Consider the following 20021-nt stretch of genomic DNA (forward strand, 5'->3'; position numbering starts at 1 on the left):
CTGTGAACCAGCGTGCATTTATCTCTTCCCCTGCTCCCTCTGCGGAGACAGAGATGGAAGTTTCTAAACAAGCCTTTAATAGTCCATTACTTTTCACCCCATGTTATATAATTTCGTTTTGAAGTCAAACTTCTACAGCAAACTGCTACTTGTGTGAATGCCCGCCTGGGAGTGAAACTAATCTTCCTCTGCTCAAAAAAGAACCAACACTTACTGCACCAGGGCTGTGATTACATCACAATAAATATTCCATGCAGGGCTGGGAACAGCTCCTCAAAGAAAAATGCTTGGAAACAGGTAATTGTAATGAACTATATGCATTTTTCAGTGAGTTTTGAAAGAAACTGGGAGAAAAAAGATCTTTGATTTGTTCCCGTTCTTTTTTTTTTTTTTCTCTTAAAGAACTCCGTGTGAGAAATTTTGATAGTCTCTGCATTCTAATGGTAACATCTCGCCAAGAGGAGGCTTCTCTCCCCGAACTCGTGTCTCGTTACTGCCATGGTGGGCACCATTCCTCAGGCATAGAGGGAGAAGTCCTGGGAGAGGGTAATTCTGTGTTCTGGCTCATAAGTACTTCTCCTTTGCTGTGGTTGTGAGTATTTTAAAAGCCAAAGAAGCCCCCTCCTTGTGAGTAGCAGATGGCCACAGGAACCAAACAAGAACGCTAACAGCCCATTTTTAAAACGCCAAAATAGAAAGAGAATTGCCAAAGTCTGCTCTGCACATCCATACTGGTGCTGGGCCACCCGTCCCTCCTGGCCCAGTTGGTGGAACCAGAATCTGAGAGTAACGCTACGGAACAGCACTGACCCCAAGAGTAAAAACAAACGTGTCTGTTACAACAGCCACAACGGCAACTAAACAGACATGAAACAAGATACCGCAGGAACATTCTTTTTCCTCATAATAGGGATGTGTTCACTTCATTATCCAGAAGCCTTTGATTACCCATTTCAAAAGTTTTTCTGTTGAGTTTAATTTTCAAGGCTGTTAGCCACTGATGCCAACTTAATTACAGCAAGCAAACAACCCACCCAGAATGAATGATGCCAAGTGTTGGCTGTACTTGAGTTTCCCATTAGATTTGGACTTTTCCTCTCATTGGTGACTTTCTGAGCCAGGAAAGTTTCTGCACAGTCACTTGCTTTTCCTTAGCTGGTGTCTTAGTTCCCCAGTTGGCCATGGGGGATGGAAGCAACAGATATCTATGACTTATTATATCTCCGTATTTACAGTGCCCTTCAATGATTTATGAACCCAGGCTCTTGCATTATTAACCTTGAAATCCTTCTGACTATTGTTCTGAAATGGCAAGATTAACATCATGGGGCCCAAAGATACCAGTTTCTTGCACACAAATTTACCCAAATTAGGAAAAACAGAGTCCTTGGTGGCATAATGGCTCCAGATGGGCTGAACCAAGAATATCTAAGCATTTAACCCAAAGCCCCCAAGTATCTGTCGCCATGAACACATTATTCTCCTCTGTAGAAAATACCCTCCCACTGAAGTTTATACTCAGCTCATCATGCAGTGAGCCAAAATTCTGAAATGTCACATACATTTGAACTGAACTTCAGGACACCACTCGCTAGCACATGTTTCTTTCCCTTTCCAAAATGTGACAGTGATTCCTGATGAGGGCCCTCTGATGGAGCATTTCAGTGTTCATTTTAGGCAAAAGAGCAGGTGATGTTCAGGAAAGGGCCACACCCGTGTTCTTTTTCCAGAGGACCCTGGAAGCACTATGCTTGACTTTTTCCAGTTTTGTGCAAGGATTTCTCAGGAGGTGATCTGGCAGGCACTAACAGGTGGCCATCCAGTAGCCACCTGCTGCCTCCTTCCTTCCAGCAAAACAGTGGTCATGAGACAACATTTTGACCAATGAGAGATAAGGAGAAATCTCTTGTGGGGACTTATGGAGAGACTTTGTTTTCTTCTTAGAAGGAAAAGCCAGAGAGGAAAGCTCGGTGCTATCCCTCCCCTGTAACTTGAATACAGGCAGCCACCTCCTGACCCAGAGGCAGCAAGTCTAAGGACAAAAAGCCAAGGCTTAGGAAAATGAGTAGAAAAATGGAGAAGACGTGGGTCTTTGATGGCATCACTGAGTTGTGGAACAAACCCAGGACATGCTCCTTCTGGACTATCTTGTTAGGTAAACAATGCATGTCTTTATAGCCTTAGTGCCTGTTACTTGCCCCTGAAAACATTCTCTTTTTTTGTGCGGATACTGGGGACTGAATCCAGGACCTCACGCACGTTAACCACACGCTCTACCACTGAGCTTTACACCCACCCCCCCGAAAACATTCTTAAGCGATACAGGAAATGAGGTCTAGGGCGGAGGCTAGCGCATCAAGGGATCTGGCAGCAGCCATGGCTGAGGACCTCTCTTTGGAAACTATGCCCCATAGACTAATAAAGGGGCTAGACCAAAAAGCTTCTTGTAGTCTGAAGCTCTTGCAGTCAGAACTTCTTTGAGCTTCAGCACAAGTGTGGCCTCCAGGTTTCATGACAACGAGATTACTGATATTCAATAAACAGGGTAAGAATGCAAGCAATTCATTGAATTCTTACAGCCTTGTGAACAGTGTAAGTGTCAGACAGCAGGACAGCAGAAACATAAAATAGTCTTTTTTTCTTTCCTGCTTCCCTCCCTAAACTGAATGGTTTAGAAGTACATCCCCCAGCTGAAAGTCTGGACCGCCTCTGTCCTGTGGAAGATAACCACTTGTGTTTTAAACTTGCATCTCCTGTGTGGGAGAGGCCTGGGGAGGGGGGCAGAGGTTTGTTGCGGGAATTATGACTGTGTGGGGGGAGCTGATGACCAGGGCAGATCTCAGGGTAACAGAGCTCCAGATGACTTAAACCTCCCGCTGACAGGACTGGCTGGGTGGTCACCTGTCCGCAGGTGGCCTGACTACTGAGTTAGCGGAATGTTGTACAAGGAAGGGTGTGTGTGTTTCCAGAAAACACTCCTATTCAAAGCGCAGCCAGATCAGACTTAAAAGCCAGCTGACGTGCTAGAAAAACTGGATTACACTTCAGTGTTGTTCCTTAAATGACACTGCGACCAACAGGCATTAGTAGATTATTTCTAGTTTAACTAGAATGCAACAGGTATATTAAACTCATCTTTGTTCTTTTTTTCTTCTTATGAAAGAGATTTAAGCTCCCTCATTTTTGCTGTGATGTTTTTAAAATGCCAATAGATTAACTTAACGTGTTTTAGCTTGAAACTTGATTTTTCAAGTATACTCATTCAGCAAATATTTATTGGGTGTCTGTATACCAGTGAGCAAGCGTAAGTGTATGTGTGTGAAAGACAGATAGGGAGGTGAGGGGAGAAAGAGGGACAGACAGGGAGGCAGGAGCCCCAAGCACAGAAATGGAAACCATGAATGGACGCTGGTGACTGAAGCGACTATTCCATTCGATTGGGAAAAGACACTCTAAGATACTGACGTTTCCAGCACCCTGCAAGCTGCTGGCTGGAGAACACCGAGCAAAGATAAAATTATCAGCACATCCTTTCGTCATTCTCTTGTTATCACCACCACCACCAGGAAGGTCAACTCTAGAAGCATCTTAGGCTCTGGGAAGCAGGGCCCCTGGTGGGCTGTCACACTCAGACCCAGGTTTTTCAAGGGTGGTTTAGTCTCTCTGGACCTTAACCTGCTCTTTACAGCATCTGCTTCTGACTGGCTTTCTTCTTTTTCCCCTTCCGACAGTCAGTGACAGGCGGAGTGGAAAGATGTTTGGCCTTTCAAAGAAAGTCAGTTTGCTCTTCCCTCTTCAGGTGCGGCTCCGCCCACTCGCTGCCTTTCCCTCTGAAGCCCTGGAAATTCTCGAAAGAATCTCGTTCTGGCTTTGAAGCCGAGATCCATCTGGATGGCCTCACTGGGTGGAAAACCAGTCAAACTGTCTACATAGCCTATTCTTATTCCCGAACAGGTTCTCTGAAGTTACCGAAGACCCGAGTGCTTTGCCAGATTTTGCATAAGCAACAAAACAGTGCATAAAACCCATCACCCAGCGTCACTCTGAATACACCTGCTTCCGCCAGTGCCCTCTGATGCAGTCTGAGCGCAGGGCATCCGAGAAGGCAAAGCGTTCTGCACGTCCGTGTTCCTGCCTGGGCCCAGCGCGCTCCCGCGCCGCCCGCCCCCGGCGCGCTCTCCACGTGCCTCCGCTCCCGCGAACAAGTCCAAGAAATAGAAAAACATAAAAAGCTATTGTCCATGTCCAGTAAGAAATGAAATGCACTGGACCAAGTATCACAACTTCCTTAAAATAATACAACACTTCATCATTTTTGCATCTGAATCCCTCTCGGGGTGGGCAAAGTCATAAAGCTCGAAATCAACGTCGAGAACCATCACTGCTTCATCCTATTTAAACGCATTCTTTAAAGAAAAAAAAAAGCAATTTGTTACAAACTCTCTATGGCTGCACCTTATCGAAAGCACTTAATTCAGTTCATCTCCTGCTTTGCTTTGTACTGTTGGAGGCAATCAGAAGACTGGAAGCAATTCATTAATAAGAGAACGCGGGTGTAGCCCTGGCTTGTGAAATAGTTCCTGAATCACGGTGTAGCCACAGCCCAAACTTTACCACAGGTGGAAGGAATTATTAGCATATATCATAATTCTTTTGTTTAATCTCAGGTTGATTCATCACAGATTTTGTTAAAAAAATATTGTTTTACTTTGAAATAATTATAGATTCACAGTAAGTCTAAGAAGAACTACAAAGAGGTCCCCTGTACTCTTCAGCCAGTTTCCCTCAATGTTTGTAAAGTCTTGATAACTATTACAGAACGGAGAGAGGAGATGGATGTGATTCACCACAAATTTGATTGAAGCTCCTAGGTTATAGCCACCTCCTTCTGTGGAGTGCCCAGGGGAGGAAACACATTGCCTTCTGCCAGCAATTCTCTTCCCCTCAAAATACAATCACATGCACCACAAGGCAAAGAAGAATCCAGCTTAGTCTCTGAGAAGAAAGTAACACAGAAGAAATGTACACCTTTTAAAGAAGGAAAAAGTTGTGCCTACATAAAGGCTCTAACCAGTGACTTGGTTTGGGAGAAAAAGGCTGGATTTGCACATGTTCACTGAGCAAGCACTGTAGATGATTAAATCATACCAGGATTCAATCTCCTCAACCCAGATCTCTCCCCAGAATACTTCTCAACCTGCTCTACCCTCAATTCTTCTCAAGAAAAGAAAGAAGTGGACTGATCAAGATGGTTTAAGCCCTCAAGAAAGAAAACTTCTGTACACAGTCATCTCATCTGTGAAATTATAAATGAAGAATTCTTCTAGCCTAAGAGGTGCATGACTCTCGAGGGCTATGGTCTATGGGTGAGGCCAGATGTTGGGATGGGCAGCTGGGACCACTGGTAAAAACTTCTGGCATCAGGAACAGCCCATCCAGATGTCTGAGGATGCTTGTGGCTAACATAAACAAAGTCAAGATCCCCTTAGGGAAAAGCAGGTGAACTCTAACAGACGGTAGTGGATGGAAAGACAGTGGACGGAAAGCACAGTGCTCAGCACAAAGCAGATTCTTAACAAACATGAATTCCTTCGCCTCATGGCTCACTGGGACGGCTTGCTCTTGGCACAGGTTTTCATTTCAACTCAGCAAATTGCCTACTTAGCCAATGGAGTTCCAGGTACACAACCATGCCCTTCCTACCCCATCTTGCCCCACCCCACACTATAACTGAGGGACTTGCCAAGCCTGCGTTTCCCCTTCAGACCCCTGCACAAGCAAGAGGAAAGATATGCTTCAAAATGGGACATGAAATGGATGAACCCTGAAAACATTATCCTAAGCGAAAGAAGCCAGTCACAAAAGGTCATATGTTGTGATCCCATTTATATGAAATGTCCACAATAGGCAAATCCATAGAAACAAAGTAGATTAGTGGTTCCCAGATTAGTGACAGCTAACCAGCGTAGGGTTTCTTTTTGGGGTGATGAAAATGTTCTGGAACTAGATATATATCTGGAACTAGATTATATTCACAACTCTGTTCACATACTGAAAACAAATTGTACACTCTAAAAAGATGAATTTTGTGATACATAAATTATATCTCAACAAAACTGTACTTAAAGTGCAAATAAATAAATGGTATCAGTATCGCTAATTATCAGAGAAATGCAAATCAAAACTACAATGAGGTATCACCTCACACCAGTCAGAATGGCCAACATTCAAAAGTCTATAAGCAATAAATGCTGGAGAGGCTATGGAGAAAAAGGAGCCCTCCTACACTGTTAGTGGGAATGCAGTTTGGTGCAGCCATTATGGAAAAAAGTATGGAGATTTCTCAAAAGACTAAACACAGACTTACCATGTGATCTAGCACTCCTGGGCATATATCCAGAGGGAACCTTAATTCAAAGAGATACATGCACTCCAATGTTCATGGCAGCACTATTTACAATAGGCAAGACATGGAAAGAACCTAAATGTCCATTGAAAGATAACTGGATAAAGAAGCTGTGGTATATTTACACAATGGAATACTACTCAGCCATAAAAAGTAATAAAATAATGCCATTTGCAGCAACATGAATGGACCAGGAGAATGTAATTCTAAGTGAAGTAAGCCAGAAAGAGAAAGAAAAATATCATGATATCATTTATATGTGGAATCGAAAAAAAAGACAAAAAAACTTAATTACAAAACAGAAACAGACTCACAAACATAGAAAACAAACCTATGATTACCGGGGGGAAGGGATAAATTGGGTGTTTGAGACTTGCAGATATTACCTAATATATGTAAAATAGATAAATAAGTTTATACTGTATAGCACAAGGTACTATATATAATATTTTGTATTAACTTACAGTGAAAAAGAACATGAAAATGAATATATGTATGTTCCTATGTGACTGAAGTATTGTGCTGTACATCAGGAATTGACACAACATTGTAAACTGACTATACTTCAATAAAAATTTTTTTAAAAAAGAAATAGTATCAGAATGATTGGAAAAAAAATTTCCTGGGGAAGGTAAAGGACTTGAATTTCAGTTCCACAGGCTGTGTGGTCTTCAGCAAATGGCTGACTCTCTGCATCTCAGATTCACCAACTCTCAAGTGAGAATATAACCTTTCTCACTCCCTGTCAAACTTCTAGGCTGATTATGACGATCCTGTTATAAGGAATTCTAGGTCAAATGCCAGGACCCCTTCAGTCCAAGAAATGAAGAAATAGTGTGCAAAGTAACTCAGGCAAAGATGGCCAGCCTTCACAGACAGCTCTGGGGAGTGAATGAAGCAACTCCCCGTGAGCATTCCGATGGGTTTCCATTTTTAGGACTGGTTCCTTAAGGGGGTTATACTGACAGCATTCCTCACTGCCTTGCTGAATCTCACAAGATGACAGGTGGTCTGTTTCTACATATCACAAGGGAGGAAGCTAAGACCCTGGGATGTTGAATAATCTCTTCAAACTGACAAAGCATAGGGAGCCTGGAGTCTGGCTGTTCACTCCTTAACAGAGCTGGGTACCCTTGCCATTCAGTAGCTGGCAACAGGGGTTGGCGTGCCGATGACTTCCTCACAGTGTGCTAACAGATCTTTGCCAGGTTGGTCATTAGAACCTAAGTCAGTCAATCAATGACAAAGTGAAAGGGAGGGAGAGAGAAACGCAGAGGAGGGAGGCAAGGAGGAAAGAAGGAAGAAAGGGGAGAGGGAGGGAGGGAAAGCATGTTGTATATTTAGGTATTTTTATTTCAGGAATATCTAAGGGAAGATTTCTCTTTCCAGGTTCAAAGGAAATGATGTGTTTTGTTTTCATGCTTTGTTTCATTTGTCACTTGGGACAAAAAAAAACCCCCAGCTTTGAAGCCTCTCTGTTTAAACTCATTAGGAAAACCATCAGTGACGGATGCTTTCATGAAACCATAGAGGGAGGAACTAGCGTTCTGGGAGAGCCGGATCAACCTGCAGACGTTTCATCTGTGGAGATGCGAGGTCAGCGCTGGCAGCTGGTTCAGCTGGGAAGTTAACACAAACCAATGCTTCACTGACTGGAGAGTCCGAGGGACTGAAGACATTTGATATTCACCCTCCACATAGCTCCTGAGAAGTTGGCTCTCCTGCCATATGAGAGAGGTGGATGCATCTTGAAAACTAAGTGAACAATCTGATTGGCACAGTGCCTTGCCCTGAAGAGGAAGGAGTTCTTTTTAGTGCCCTGCTGGAAAGGAGGGTATTCAGGACGCAGAACCTGTCCCTGTGTAACTCGTAACTTTATTGAGGTTGACATGGAAATACTTTTAGCAGGGCTGGTGTTAATATATGAGGAGCTCTGTCTTGATATCTGAAATCTTTTTAAAAGTTTTTCAACCTATTGAGGTCCCCTGGCAAAGTTAAAATATGGGGATTTTTCCATTTTTGTTCTTCACTTTGTTCTTTGAGTCTATGGCCCATTGGATGGGCTGAAAATGGATTTGAGAGTGGGAAAGTAAGAGCTGTAGGTGGGATGTCTGAAAGGGAGATGACAGGAGAGAACTGGTAGGAGAAAAAGACAGGGAGCAGACAGGGGCACTGGAAGGTTAACAAACATCACTGGTGCACTGAACAAAGATGCTCCAGGGAAAAAATGTTAGAAAACGCCTTTGTGCCTACAAGTTAAGTAATTTATGATCTGAACAGCTGCAAAGAAGGAGGATGTAATATTTTCCTTTTTTTTCTCACAAGAATTGTGTTCGTGTGTGCTTCATATATACAGGCAAAATTTTAAAAATATACACACATACATATAAGGTGCCATGTGTGCACCTTAAATAAAAGAATCCAGGTATAAAGGACCTGTGATATAATACAGGTTAGCAACAGTGGCCCTTCTTCTTGCCAAGGCAACCCCAAAGACAAACTTACAGCCTGTTATTTTAAATCTTGGTGAAATTAAGCAGAGCAGAGACTTAAGAGAACACAGGCCATGGTGAGCTTTCCATTTCTTTCTACTAAGAGTGGATGCTTGATTATAGAGACCTCGGGTCCTCACTGGCTATCCCTTACCTAGCTTGCGAGAAAGTAAGGCAGCAAATTAACCTATCCAAGGCATGGAGCCAGTGCTGCCCAACTTAATAAGCAACTAACGAATCCAAAAGGAAAATAGCCATTTCTTCTACAGCCGTAACATAGATGCAACATGGCATATAAATCAGTAACTCGTGTATTGCCAAACAGACAAATAGATTAATGCACGTCGCAAAGGATAGGTGAAGAGATCGATTGGGTTACTGATTCAGACCATGAACTTTCTCTCAATATACTGCATTTAACTTTTAAATAAGGTTTAGGAGAACCTGTAACATTTTGCTCACTGACAGAGCTATATTTTACTAAGGGCAGAAATTGGCTAGTCTATAAAAATTAAATTATGCCCCTTTCACTGTATCTAGTCAAGAGGAAAAACTCTAATTACAAGATTGCACTGTCAAACAAATGCAAATTCACATTCTTTATACCCTGGTTTTAAAATTCATGGGTGGGGGGCCTTCTATTCTGAAATGAAAATCAATATTTGAAATATTTTGCAGAGTGTGGTGATAAGCAAGAGTGAAAGAAATGTTATTATCAAGGGTGCTGGTACAGAGACACTAACTCATTAAGCGCAGGGCTGGAGAGAACAAGTCATTCATTATGCAAGCATTTAAATATCAATTAGTGAGGACAATGCAAGAAGCCTTCCGGTCCCCATAGCCCCAAGCCTGATTTTTCCAAAAATGACCAACAGGGAAAAATCAGCAGCAGAAAATCATCTCAGCACCTAATAGGGACGCTGGTCTGGGGAATAGGGAAAGGTTACTTTTAAAATGTACTTCCCAACTGAAAACTAAATGTACCTGCCTCAAAATTCCTAAGACTTAATCCAGAAAGGACTGACTGAAGGCCTCGGCATATTGCATTGCTGCCTTTTTTTTTTTTTTTTTTTTTTAAAAGAGAATGCCTTTCATTCTTGCTTAATGCCAAACTTGCTTGGTTCCTTGAAATCTTAGTCCATTTAAAACCCTGGTTTTCCTAAACCTATGAAAAATGCCAGTCCGCACAGCACTCAAACTTTAACAACCCTACTGCTTGGTTCTCCTGTTCTTGTAATACCCACTTTGGGTCTTGGCCACTCATCCAGTTCACTGAGCCTGTTTGGTGACTTTGGCTGACACAAAAATTGCCTAAGTCTTTAGCATTTTGCCTGGATTATCTTTTCTGCTTATTTGTCTTATTGAAGTATAGTCGGTTTACAATGTTGGGTCAATTTCTGGTGCATAGCATAGTGATTCAGTTACACACACACACATATATTCTTTTTCATATTTTTCATTATAGGCCATTACGAGCTATTGAATACAGCAGGACCTTGTCGTTAATCTATTTTATATGTAGTAGTCTGCAAATCCCGAACTCCCAATTCTCCCCACCCACTTTCCCCACTGGATTATCTTCTCAGGCAAACCCGGTGGCATATTTTACTGTGTAAGGTCCTGGCCCAGCAAGCAGGTGGCTCTTAGTAATCGTTGGCTGCCCAGACACAGACCAGACATCTAAGTTCTCTGGCCCTTGTCTTCCTCCCCTACGGCACAAAAAGGTTGGTCCAGACCAGCAATTTTCAACTTAGGGCACCCAACAGTCACTTGGGGAGCCTATAAAAGACCCTGGCCAGCTACACCACACACTTCAGGAACTGGCCTCTTTGAAGAGAGGTCCAGGCCTGTGGATTTGAACTAAACTTTCAGTTTCCCATGTGCACCCTTCGCTGAGTGTCACACTGGGCCCTTTTGCTTCCCAAGCACTAAAATTCCCAGAACAATAAATGATTAAGCAGAAACAGTCCTGACTATGATTCCTAACAGTAAGGTTGAACAGGCATGATGTTCTCCAGAGTGGAGAAGTTGGCCCTGCGGTGAAATTCAACGCTGGTGGGTCATGGCCCGGGGATACAGGGGCCTCAAAAGAGGACCCCCAGATTTCAGGACACCCCACACAAAGTGCAAGGAACGAGCCTGGTGCACACAGCACAACTCAGCTGTTGCTACAGTGATGCGTGTACTACACTGTGGTCACTTAACAAATCAGCATTTTCAGGTTGCCTCTCCACCCCTGACAACAAGGGGAGGGTTAACAGCCACTTAAATTGACTGGTCTCTAACAATCACCTGATGGAAGTGGAATGCCTGGGAAGTTTCAGCACTCCCCCCCACCGCTCCCGTATCGCTCCTTTAACACAGGAACATGCATTTGGCTGATCTTTATTGAAGTTAGGCTCAGAATATAGTTTCCACCTGCCCAGAACTTGCATCCTTCCTAACTAGCTTTTCCTTTGAGTCCATCAACTGTTTCTGATTCTCAAACTTCAAAGTTGAACTTGCCTTATCACTTGAGTGTCTGTCACACTCTGACCTGACACGTGGCTGGAGGAACCTGGTTTGGAAACAAAGTGCCCACCTGGACAGAGCTAATAGCAACTTCAGGCCAGGCACCGAGAGACTCTCTGTGCTAGTTTCGTCGGGAGAAGACAGGTGTTTCCAGGCCTGCACTACCCACCCTTTTTTTCTCTTTTCAGTGTGTAGTGGAGAGAGAGGGAAGATGAGAAACAACACTTTTGGAGAGGAAGAAATGTCTCCGAGAAAGAGCTCCCTTCTGGCTGTAACTTGGTTCACAGCTTTGTCTCTCCTCTTCACAACCATATTGCAGGTTACAAAACACGACACCCAGGTAAGCAGAAGCCTAGAAGATGATGAGGAAATTTCTAAAGTGTCCACATCCCGATTTCTCCTGTCTTTAAACTACTGCCTGAAGACAGCTATAAATATTTGAAAGATGCATAAAATGTTTAGAGTGACGAAAATCACAGCAGTTCCTCTGGCAGAAAGGCAGACCAGTTTTGCTCAGAAAAAAAAATCTCAGGAATGAAACAAGCAGAAAAACAACTTGTCTGTCATCCACAGCAATCTAAGCTAAAGAATCATTACTAAATTTCATCTTGCTTTGCTTTTGTAAACTTTTTTTTTTGAATAATTTTTTCTAGCCCTCCTCCCCCTTTGCTTTTGTAAACAGCCCAAATCCCACCCATTTGGTGAAACAAGGCATGTTACGTTTCTTGAGACAAGTTAATCTTGAGAGCAATTACGTTTCAGACTTCCCAGAAGAGTGATTCTGGTGGAGAGAGTCCACACCTAGGCCGATAATGACTTATAAAAAACAGCCTTCAAAGCCGCACGCACGCGTGCACACAAACCACATCACAGTAGAGTGACCAGCTACCTGCTGCCCAGGTAGTTATGTGGTAAGCTACCAGGACCTTCCAGGCCATTCCCTGAGAAGAAACTACTTTCCCAAAGTGCTGGCCTCAAAACTATATAGCCCTTGTGTGAGTTTACCAGTGGGTTAAGAGAACCGCTTAACTATTCGGAGCCCTCACCAGACTCCCTGGGCAGTGATGTTCAGCCAACTAAAGAGGAACAAGGCTTGAGTTCACTTAGTATCATCCTTCCACCTCTCCAACATCCTTAAAATGGCAAAGTCTCTGTTTATGGGTTTGACTTTGGAATTGGATCTTGGAATCCAGCTCACCCATTTCCTCAAAATTCCAGTTGGACTTTTAGGGGGGACTTTGATTTTTGATAAGACTACAGCAGGGGCTGAGGAGTTCCAGCTCAGGGAGAGGACTCTGCAGGAAATGAGTGAGCTTTGCTCTCCCAAGACCCATTTCTTCCTTTGCCTAAATGCCGGGGGCCCTCTGTCAGCCAGCCAGCAGCTAAGCTTGTGGGGCTGGGAACTTCCTTCCTTTGAAAGATCTTGGCAATTTGTGCCTGGGATTTGATGCATTAGTTCTAAAATTAAATAAAGATCCTGTAGTATTCTTCAAAGAAATATGGCATGGCTCTATGACACAACACATTTTTCAAGTGCTGACCTCTGGGAACTTCAACTAGCTTCATATTTCAGGCTGACACTGCTTACAGGCTACTGTCTAGTTGCCCAAGCAGAGCTGGTGATCCATATATTTTCCAGTCTACTGATCAGCTTTTAGCCGAGGGAGGTGAGGGGAGTAAAAAAAAAAAAAGAGGAGGGCCACTCATTTAAATGCACTGCCCCTCGCCAGTCCCTTGGGGAGAAGTCCTGGTAATTAACTCTAATGTGATTAAAGTAAGTTGGAACTCTTCATTTTCCCAGCACTGTAAAAGTAAATCTGCGATAACCAGCGTGTGCGCATTATATCAAAGTCAGTCTCTTTTCCTGTAACGTGACGGCTGCCTCACTCCCACTCTGGCCCAGGCTGGAGAGGGGAGGAGGAGGGCCGACTGGCTCTTACCTGCGCTTTGCTCCATCACTTCTTTCTGACACATGTCCTGAACGTTCACGGTGCAATTCACGATGAACTCGGGGGAGGAGCAGTCGTTATTCAGCTGGAATTCTTCACACTGGTAACACTGGATTTGCAACGCAAAGCCTGCGGGACAGATGCAGACGCGTTCAGACCCAGCCCCACAGAGACCACCGCGGAAACCACCAACCTCCCCCCACGCCCAGCCCCGGCTCCCGCACTCCTGGGTCTCCCCAGCTTATGCCCGTAGGGGGCGGCGCGGCCACCCAGGGTCCTGCAGCATAGCATGATAAAGTGGAATTTTGCCCGCGACCCCTGGACCCCCGCTCCAGAAACACAGAGCCCATCCAACACCTAACCTGGCCATTTCCCGCGGAAGCTGAAAGGAGGGGTTTGCAATCCGAGAGCGCAGTAGCTCCAGAGACATGCGTCAGCTCCAGTCTACGCCAAAGGATTTGCCTAATTGTTAATTGGTTACAAATGACTTAATTACTATTTTGGCACCATTCGCGACTGCACTCGCAAACGCCTATTTAGTTTTATAATTTTTGAAGTCAGCATTCCTATGCTGTGACTCTGAGGCTCCCTACGCGGGATGCCCGGGAGGAAGCGCCGGACGTCGGTGCCGCTGCACCCAGAGTCTTCCGGCCTTTTTTCGGGACAGTTCCCGCAGCAGCTGGGGTAGCTGCGGCCTGTGGGAAGGGACATGTGTGGGTCTGTGTGTGTGTGTGTTTGTGTAAGTGCGCGCGCATCCCCGGCCGCGACACAACAGCCCTTCCCTCCTGGCTTTCAGGACTCCGTTTGGCTAGGGTTCCCGGTCGGGGTCCCAGCTCTGCGGAGCTTCGGTCGGAGCCGGTCTCCTATTAGAGGCAAGGATCGAGACATTTTTGCACCTCTCCCCGCTCCAGCCTAAACGCTCCGCTCGGATCTACAATCTCCAATCTAGACCTAATTCCCGGGCTTCCGGACAGACAAGCCCCGGACTCGGCGCAACTCTCCTTCCAGCCCCACAGCGATCGCGCTCCGAGCGCAGCAACCCAGCCCCGGAGCGCCCCGGCCACAGACTGCCCAGCGTGTCGCTCACCTGTCGGCGGCACCACTTCCACGGGGTGCCAGACACGCCCGTCAACTTGGTGGGTTCCCGGGCTGTAGAATCCCGTTCCCTCGCCACGGCCCATCACGGCTCGGACCCTCCCTCCTCCCCAGCCCAGCTTCTTCTCCCGACCGCGCAGCCCGAGTATCTGCACCGGTCCGCCGCTCCCGCCTCTCCTCCTGCAGCGCGAGACTTGCAGACTTTCCCAACAGCGCCTCAGGGGACCAGTCGCCACCACCAAACTCCCGCTGGGGAACCCCTGCGTGGCATTCGCCGGGAGGTGGGCGCCCAGGTTGGATAAAGGGACCGGCGGGTAGATAGGGTGCGCGTATCTGGCCGGACGCCTGGTCTCTTCATCTTCTTACCTTGAAGCAAGAACAATCCGCAAAAAGTTGCTGCGATGCCGAGGACCCACATCCTCCTGGAGCCGCGGGGCCGGGAGCGGGCAAGCGCATCAGAAGCAGCGACCGCGGCCGAGGCTGTCCGGGCCGCAGCGGCTGTGGCTGCGGAGGATGCTGGGGCCCGCGCTGCTGCCGCCGAGGCGATTGCCGCCTCCAAGAGGAGCCGCAGGTGCCGCCGGCGGCGCCCGCATCGCCCGCGCCGGTGCTCCCGGCTGCGGGTCGCCGCTCTTCTGGCTCACGCTCCCGGGAGAGAAGTAATGCGTCTTCGGAGTTGGCGGCGGAGACTGAAGGAACTACTGGCGAGCCGGAGCACCCAAAAAAGTCTCGCCTCTTCTCCCCACCTCCCACTCCAGGCACCACGTGACGGCTGCCGAGTTGGGGTGGGGGAGGCGAGCGGGGAAGGCTGGGACCGTCTTTCCACGTCCCCACCCCCTTCAGATAGCCCTCCTCTGCCGCCTCCGCAAGTCTCCGCGTGTGGGACGCCTGGCAGGGAAAGAGAGAGTAGTTTTCCGAGGCTGGAGACCAGGGAAAACGTGAGGAGGGCGCAGCAGGTGCCGCGGGACCTGGAAGGTGAGGTCGGAAGGCTGCCGCCCCAAAGGCCCTCTGCTCGCACGGACGCACGCCCTCGGTCCTCTTGGCCCCCGGGGGCCGGTCGGTTCCCCGGCAGCTGGGTCCCGCCCACCCCCGCGGGGGCTGCTGGGCAGCGGGAGCCGGGAGTTGGCGGCTGACAAGAGGGGAGCGTGCTCTCGTGCGTCTGGTAAACTTGCACACCTGCAGGCTCTCTAGGGTGTCCCGCGCAGCTGCGCTTTCTCTTCTTTCGAGAAGCCTCTCGGTCGTTAGGTCGTTACCCGGATTGGTTTCAGCTGCGGTGGAGTGGGCGGGGTGTGGTGGGGACCTTGCCCAGCTCGGCGCGTTGACTCGGGGCAACCGTCGGTTCATCCGCCGTGCGCACCGCTGGAGGATGCTGTGACACTGCCCTGGTACCCTAGCCTAGGAGAAGACAGCCGTGATGAGCTCCCACTAGAAAGCAAATCAGGGTGAAGACGGGAGTTGCTCTCCTCCGTCCCCTTCCTCCAAAAGGCCAGGCAGCCTCCTCCGGCTCTATTCACAGCCACGGGTTATTAGCTATGCTCCCGCGTCCTCCCGTGTACCGCGCCTTCTCAGCCCAGGACTCGCTTGCTGGCTGACCGCCCCACCCCCCGCCCCGCTCTTGTCCAAGCGACCCACCTTGAGTACTTCCGCGGACGCCACCGTGCTACGTTTGCGTTTCTGGCCGCAGAGCCCTGCAGCAGGTGGTACGGGAGCCCGCTGGCCCGCGCGGAGCGCCTCGGAGTCCCCGCCCCCAATCCCGCACGTACCCACTCCCTTCCCCCCAAACCCCAGGGGGTATCCATTTCTGTGGAAAAGGCTTCAAAAGCTTTGCCCCTCTTCACCCTCTTCTCCTCCGGCCCCCTCTTGGAGGAAGCTCTCTTAGGCCGGGACGCTGATCATTTATTTCCCCAGCCAGCAGAGCAGGGCCGGAAATGGGCTTAAATGACTTTCTTGTAATTCCTCGGGAGAGATCGTTCACCTTCTGCCTCCGGCTTCTCTCCCTTTGCCCCCCTCCTTCTCTCATTTCTAGTTGGTTAACCCCTCAGGGAGACGAAAATGCTTTGACCATTACTCCCCAGTCTTCAGACGCGGATCTTACAATTGGCTGAATTGCTATTTCTGGAGCAACAGGGCCGGTTTGTTTATTAGTTTGTTTATTCCTTAGGGGAATTCGTCTTTGAAGCCCGTGTGAGATTCAAATAACTAATTGGGCCAAAGGGTCCTTGAACAGGTTCTTTTAAGTTTTCAGAGGGTGCGACTGATTGATATAAATTTTATTCAGAAATGAAACAAAAGAATCTTAAATCTGAAAGACAATGACACAATTTTCATTTAAGACAACAAAATTCAAATATAACAAATTGCACAAATTAACCAAATAACACTGATCATACAATACTCTTTAAAGAAACAAGTGTGTAACTAAAGTAACCATATAGATCCTAAAAATATTTCTGTTATGCCTAGTTTACAAGCTCCTGTACAAAAGCCATTATAAATAGTGCACATCTAGAAAAAAATACATGGTAACCTTTAAAATAGAATTTATCCTTACATATAAACAGATTTTGTAGAAAAAAGGATATTAAAAAGTAAGAATTTTTCATAGCACCCTTTTAAATTTTTTACAAAGTGAACATCGCAAATAGGAATTTGCTTTCATTTCTAGATTGCCCAGATTTTAATAAAAAGCGCAAGAAGATAAAAATTAACAAATAATGTTGAGAATTACAGAGATACACTAAGTAGAAGATGTAAGGAAATGTTTGGAGGGAAAACAATTACAGCATTTCTGATACACATTGCTTCTGATCAGTGTCACACTTCAGTACCTTTATAGTTTTCAGTAAAAGAATTACATTTATTATTAGAATCTGAATCTCTCTGGCAACAACTTTGAAATTGCACTAGAATTAGTTTCTATCAGACTGAGATTGTAAGATGGAGACTGTACAGAGAGTGCTCTGGTTTTCCAGCCGGCCCTGTTTTCAGTTCACGGAGTGTACCCACAAACAATTTGAGGACTGGGACAATGACCTGAACCAAAACTTGAGTTGGAATTTTTAAAAAATATATTATCATCAACTTCTAAGACTTAGTACATCATTTCAAGAACATGGCACTGATTCAATTTATTGCTTTTTTTTTTTTTTTGCAACAAATATAATTTCTTTTCCCCCCAAATTTACAACTTCTGTACACGTATTCCTAAAAAAGTGCAAAATTAAGACTTCTGTATCGTGGGTGTGTTTACTTTTACTCCTCACAGAACACAACAGATAGGGTGTCTTTAGTGCCCTGTCATAGAAGCAGGCACCAGTGGCTGCTCGCTGTGGCTGACAGCGTGGGCTCTGGTACTGCAGTCGTTTACTGTTGTCATCTCTACCTGCCCCCCTCCCCACCCCCGTTTCTTAAGTGCTCCATTTCCAGCTCACTAAGGGAAGAAAAAAGTCCTTTATACATCATTTGAACCCTGACTTGCACAGGAAGAGAAGCTATCATATAAAGAATCACTCAAAGATTCCAAATTGTCTACCCCAGGCCTATCGGAGCTACTCAAAGAAGCCTCTTCATTTTTTTCTTTTTCTTCCTTTTGTCCTTCAACCTTGCTCAGAGAGTTCTTCTCTTTTTGTAATAAAATCACAGTATTGCTGTTATATTTATTGAAAGACTCCAGGGAAATTTTACATAATCTAGTCTTGGGATCTTCTCTGGTTTCTTCAGCTTGTTTCAATTTCTGCAATAAAAAGAGGAAAATATGAGAAACATATTTCTTTGGAAAAATCAAATTATTCTATCTAATATTCAATTATTGTCTGTCTAAAGTATAATTTAAAGGGATAGCGAGAACCTACAAGTCCTTAACAATCCTCTAGTATAATTTAATGTAATAAAAAAGCCAATTTTAGGGATAAATCAAAGACTTTAATCATTTTACTGAGATAAATAGGCCTCAAATTGCAAATCAGTTAAGTGCCACTTAATTTCATTTTAAATGGATCCTTTTGAAATTTGTTAAGGTAAAGTGCCTTATTTTTCTTAAAGTTTCAAACTCCTTTCTTTTCTTACTAAATATTTTAGTTGTTTTGTTCTAAATATGGATAGGGATTGAATTTCAGCCAGAAATGACAGTTCTATGATTTACAAAAAGGCATATGATCCCTTAAATGGCCATTAAATTTAAGTACAGGTTGAACTTGTCAGAAGCACTGTCATGTGTGTATTTTGTCCCTCTACAAGTCTGAAATGCTATTTGAAAGGGATCCCAGGGCTGTGACTGCAGATTCTTGAAGGCCCAGGGGCTTAAAAATCATAGTAACAGATCCGCACCTCAGTGGCCTCTCTCCCCAGGTGGTTCCAGTAATACCAGTTGAAACAGGGATATTTATAGGCTGTGACTGGTATTCTCTAGGATTTTGTAAAACACGGCAGTCATGGTTGATAACTGTAGCAGGTAAACTCTGTAAACAGGAATATAGTCAGTTGTTCAGGGAGCTCCTAAGATTTGAGGTGAGGGGGAGAGGGAGGCTTAGAGGCAAAAGCCAACAAGTGTGGAGGTCTTAAAGCCACTGCCACACGCTCTCATCTTCTTTTCCTCTTTTAGGCAAAAATTCTGTCCAAACACAAGGAAGAAGTAGGGACAGGGCCTTAGAGATGGTAACAGTAGCTATCACTCATTAAGCATCTACCATGTAAAAAACACTGAATGTATTTTACCTGTAAGCCTTTGCACAAACCTGCAAGTTACATGTCCCCATTTTAAAGAGAAGGAAAGCAAGGCTCAGAGTGACAGGGTTATTTTCCCAAGGTCGCCCAGCAAGTGATGGAGAACAGGCTTTGAATTCCTGTCTGGCTGCCTTCCATGCTCTTGTTTCTACTAAACCATGCTCTTATGTAATCAAGGACAAGATTCTCTGTATTTTTTCTTCCATTTTGCCACCCAAATATTCCAAACCATCTCTGTTTCTATTGCTACTGTCCAAGGCCATAACATAGGCAATTCTATCCCCCCTCCCCACCATTGCCACAATAGATGTCAAAGGTACAAAGAGGAAACTGTTTTCGGATCTGGAGGAAAAACAGACATAGCCCACAGTCTGAATTCTCACATGCTAAATATTTAATAGAAACAGAAAAGAAAGATACAGAAGTGGATGGCTCCAGTGTCCCAAGAGCAGGCTCAGAGTTTTTCTCTCTCTGCTATGGGAAAAGGCTTAATTCTATGGGAATATTGGAAACTCATCCTTGAAGTGGTGCTTCTTTCATTATATTATTAACGCACAGGAACATGACTCATGGAGCTAATTTTCAATTTGAAATGGCTACTTGGAAACCAGAGATGGGCTGAGGAACAGGTTCCTAGGAGATTACAGAAAAGCGGCTCTGTAGTTAGGAATACCTCTTGCAAGAGCCCCTTTTCATGCCAAGCCAATTTAAAGCATTTCTTTAAAATGAACTGTAAAGTACAGTGCAAAAACTACATGGAGGGAGTAGGAAAGCTTTGATTGTACCAAATGTAGGTAAATAGAGGCCATTCAATGTCATTTCCTCCTCACCTATCTTCTCCCTTTTTCT

General features: G+C 45.4%; 2 protein-coding genes across 5 annotated transcripts in view; both read right to left on the minus strand.

The window, feature by feature from the left end:
* Positions 1-16203, minus strand: part of LYPD1 (LY6/PLAUR domain containing 1) — a 47622-nt gene extending 31419 nt beyond the window's left edge. The window contains exons 1-4 of one of the 3 annotated variants that reach the window (XR_004319787.1): positions 16083-16203; positions 15627-15845; positions 14820-15338; positions 13350-13487 (exon numbers count right to left, since the gene is read on the minus strand). Coding sequence is in view for 2 of the 3 variants with exons in the window: in XM_032479333.1 (XP_032335224.1) it covers positions 13350-13487; positions 14820-14849; positions 14977-15046 (238 nt within the window). In the remaining variant the exon portion in view is untranslated. Of the gene's footprint in view, positions 1-13349; positions 13488-14819; positions 15339-15626; positions 15846-16082 lie in introns of those variants that run through there. The other 2 variants (XM_032479333.1, XM_032479331.1) reach the window with 2 other exon arrangements.
* Positions 16204-16706: 503 nt separating this feature from the next.
* NCKAP5 (NCK associated protein 5) overlaps positions 16707-20021 on the minus strand; it is an 829955-nt gene continuing 826640 nt past the window's right edge. Inside the window, exon 18 of one of the 2 annotated variants that reach the window (XM_032479328.1) lies at positions 16707-18183. In XM_032479328.1, coding sequence (XP_032335219.1) covers positions 17902-18183 — 282 coding nt within the window. In that variant the 3' untranslated portion in view covers positions 16707-17901. The remainder of the gene's footprint in view (positions 18184-20021) is intronic. The other variant, XM_032479329.1, reaches the window with a different exon arrangement.

This window comes from Camelus ferus, chromosome 5 (genome assembly GCF_009834535.1).
Source record: "Camelus ferus isolate YT-003-E chromosome 5, BCGSAC_Cfer_1.0, whole genome shotgun sequence".
NCBI lineage: Eukaryota > Metazoa > Chordata > Mammalia > Artiodactyla > Camelidae > Camelus > Camelus ferus.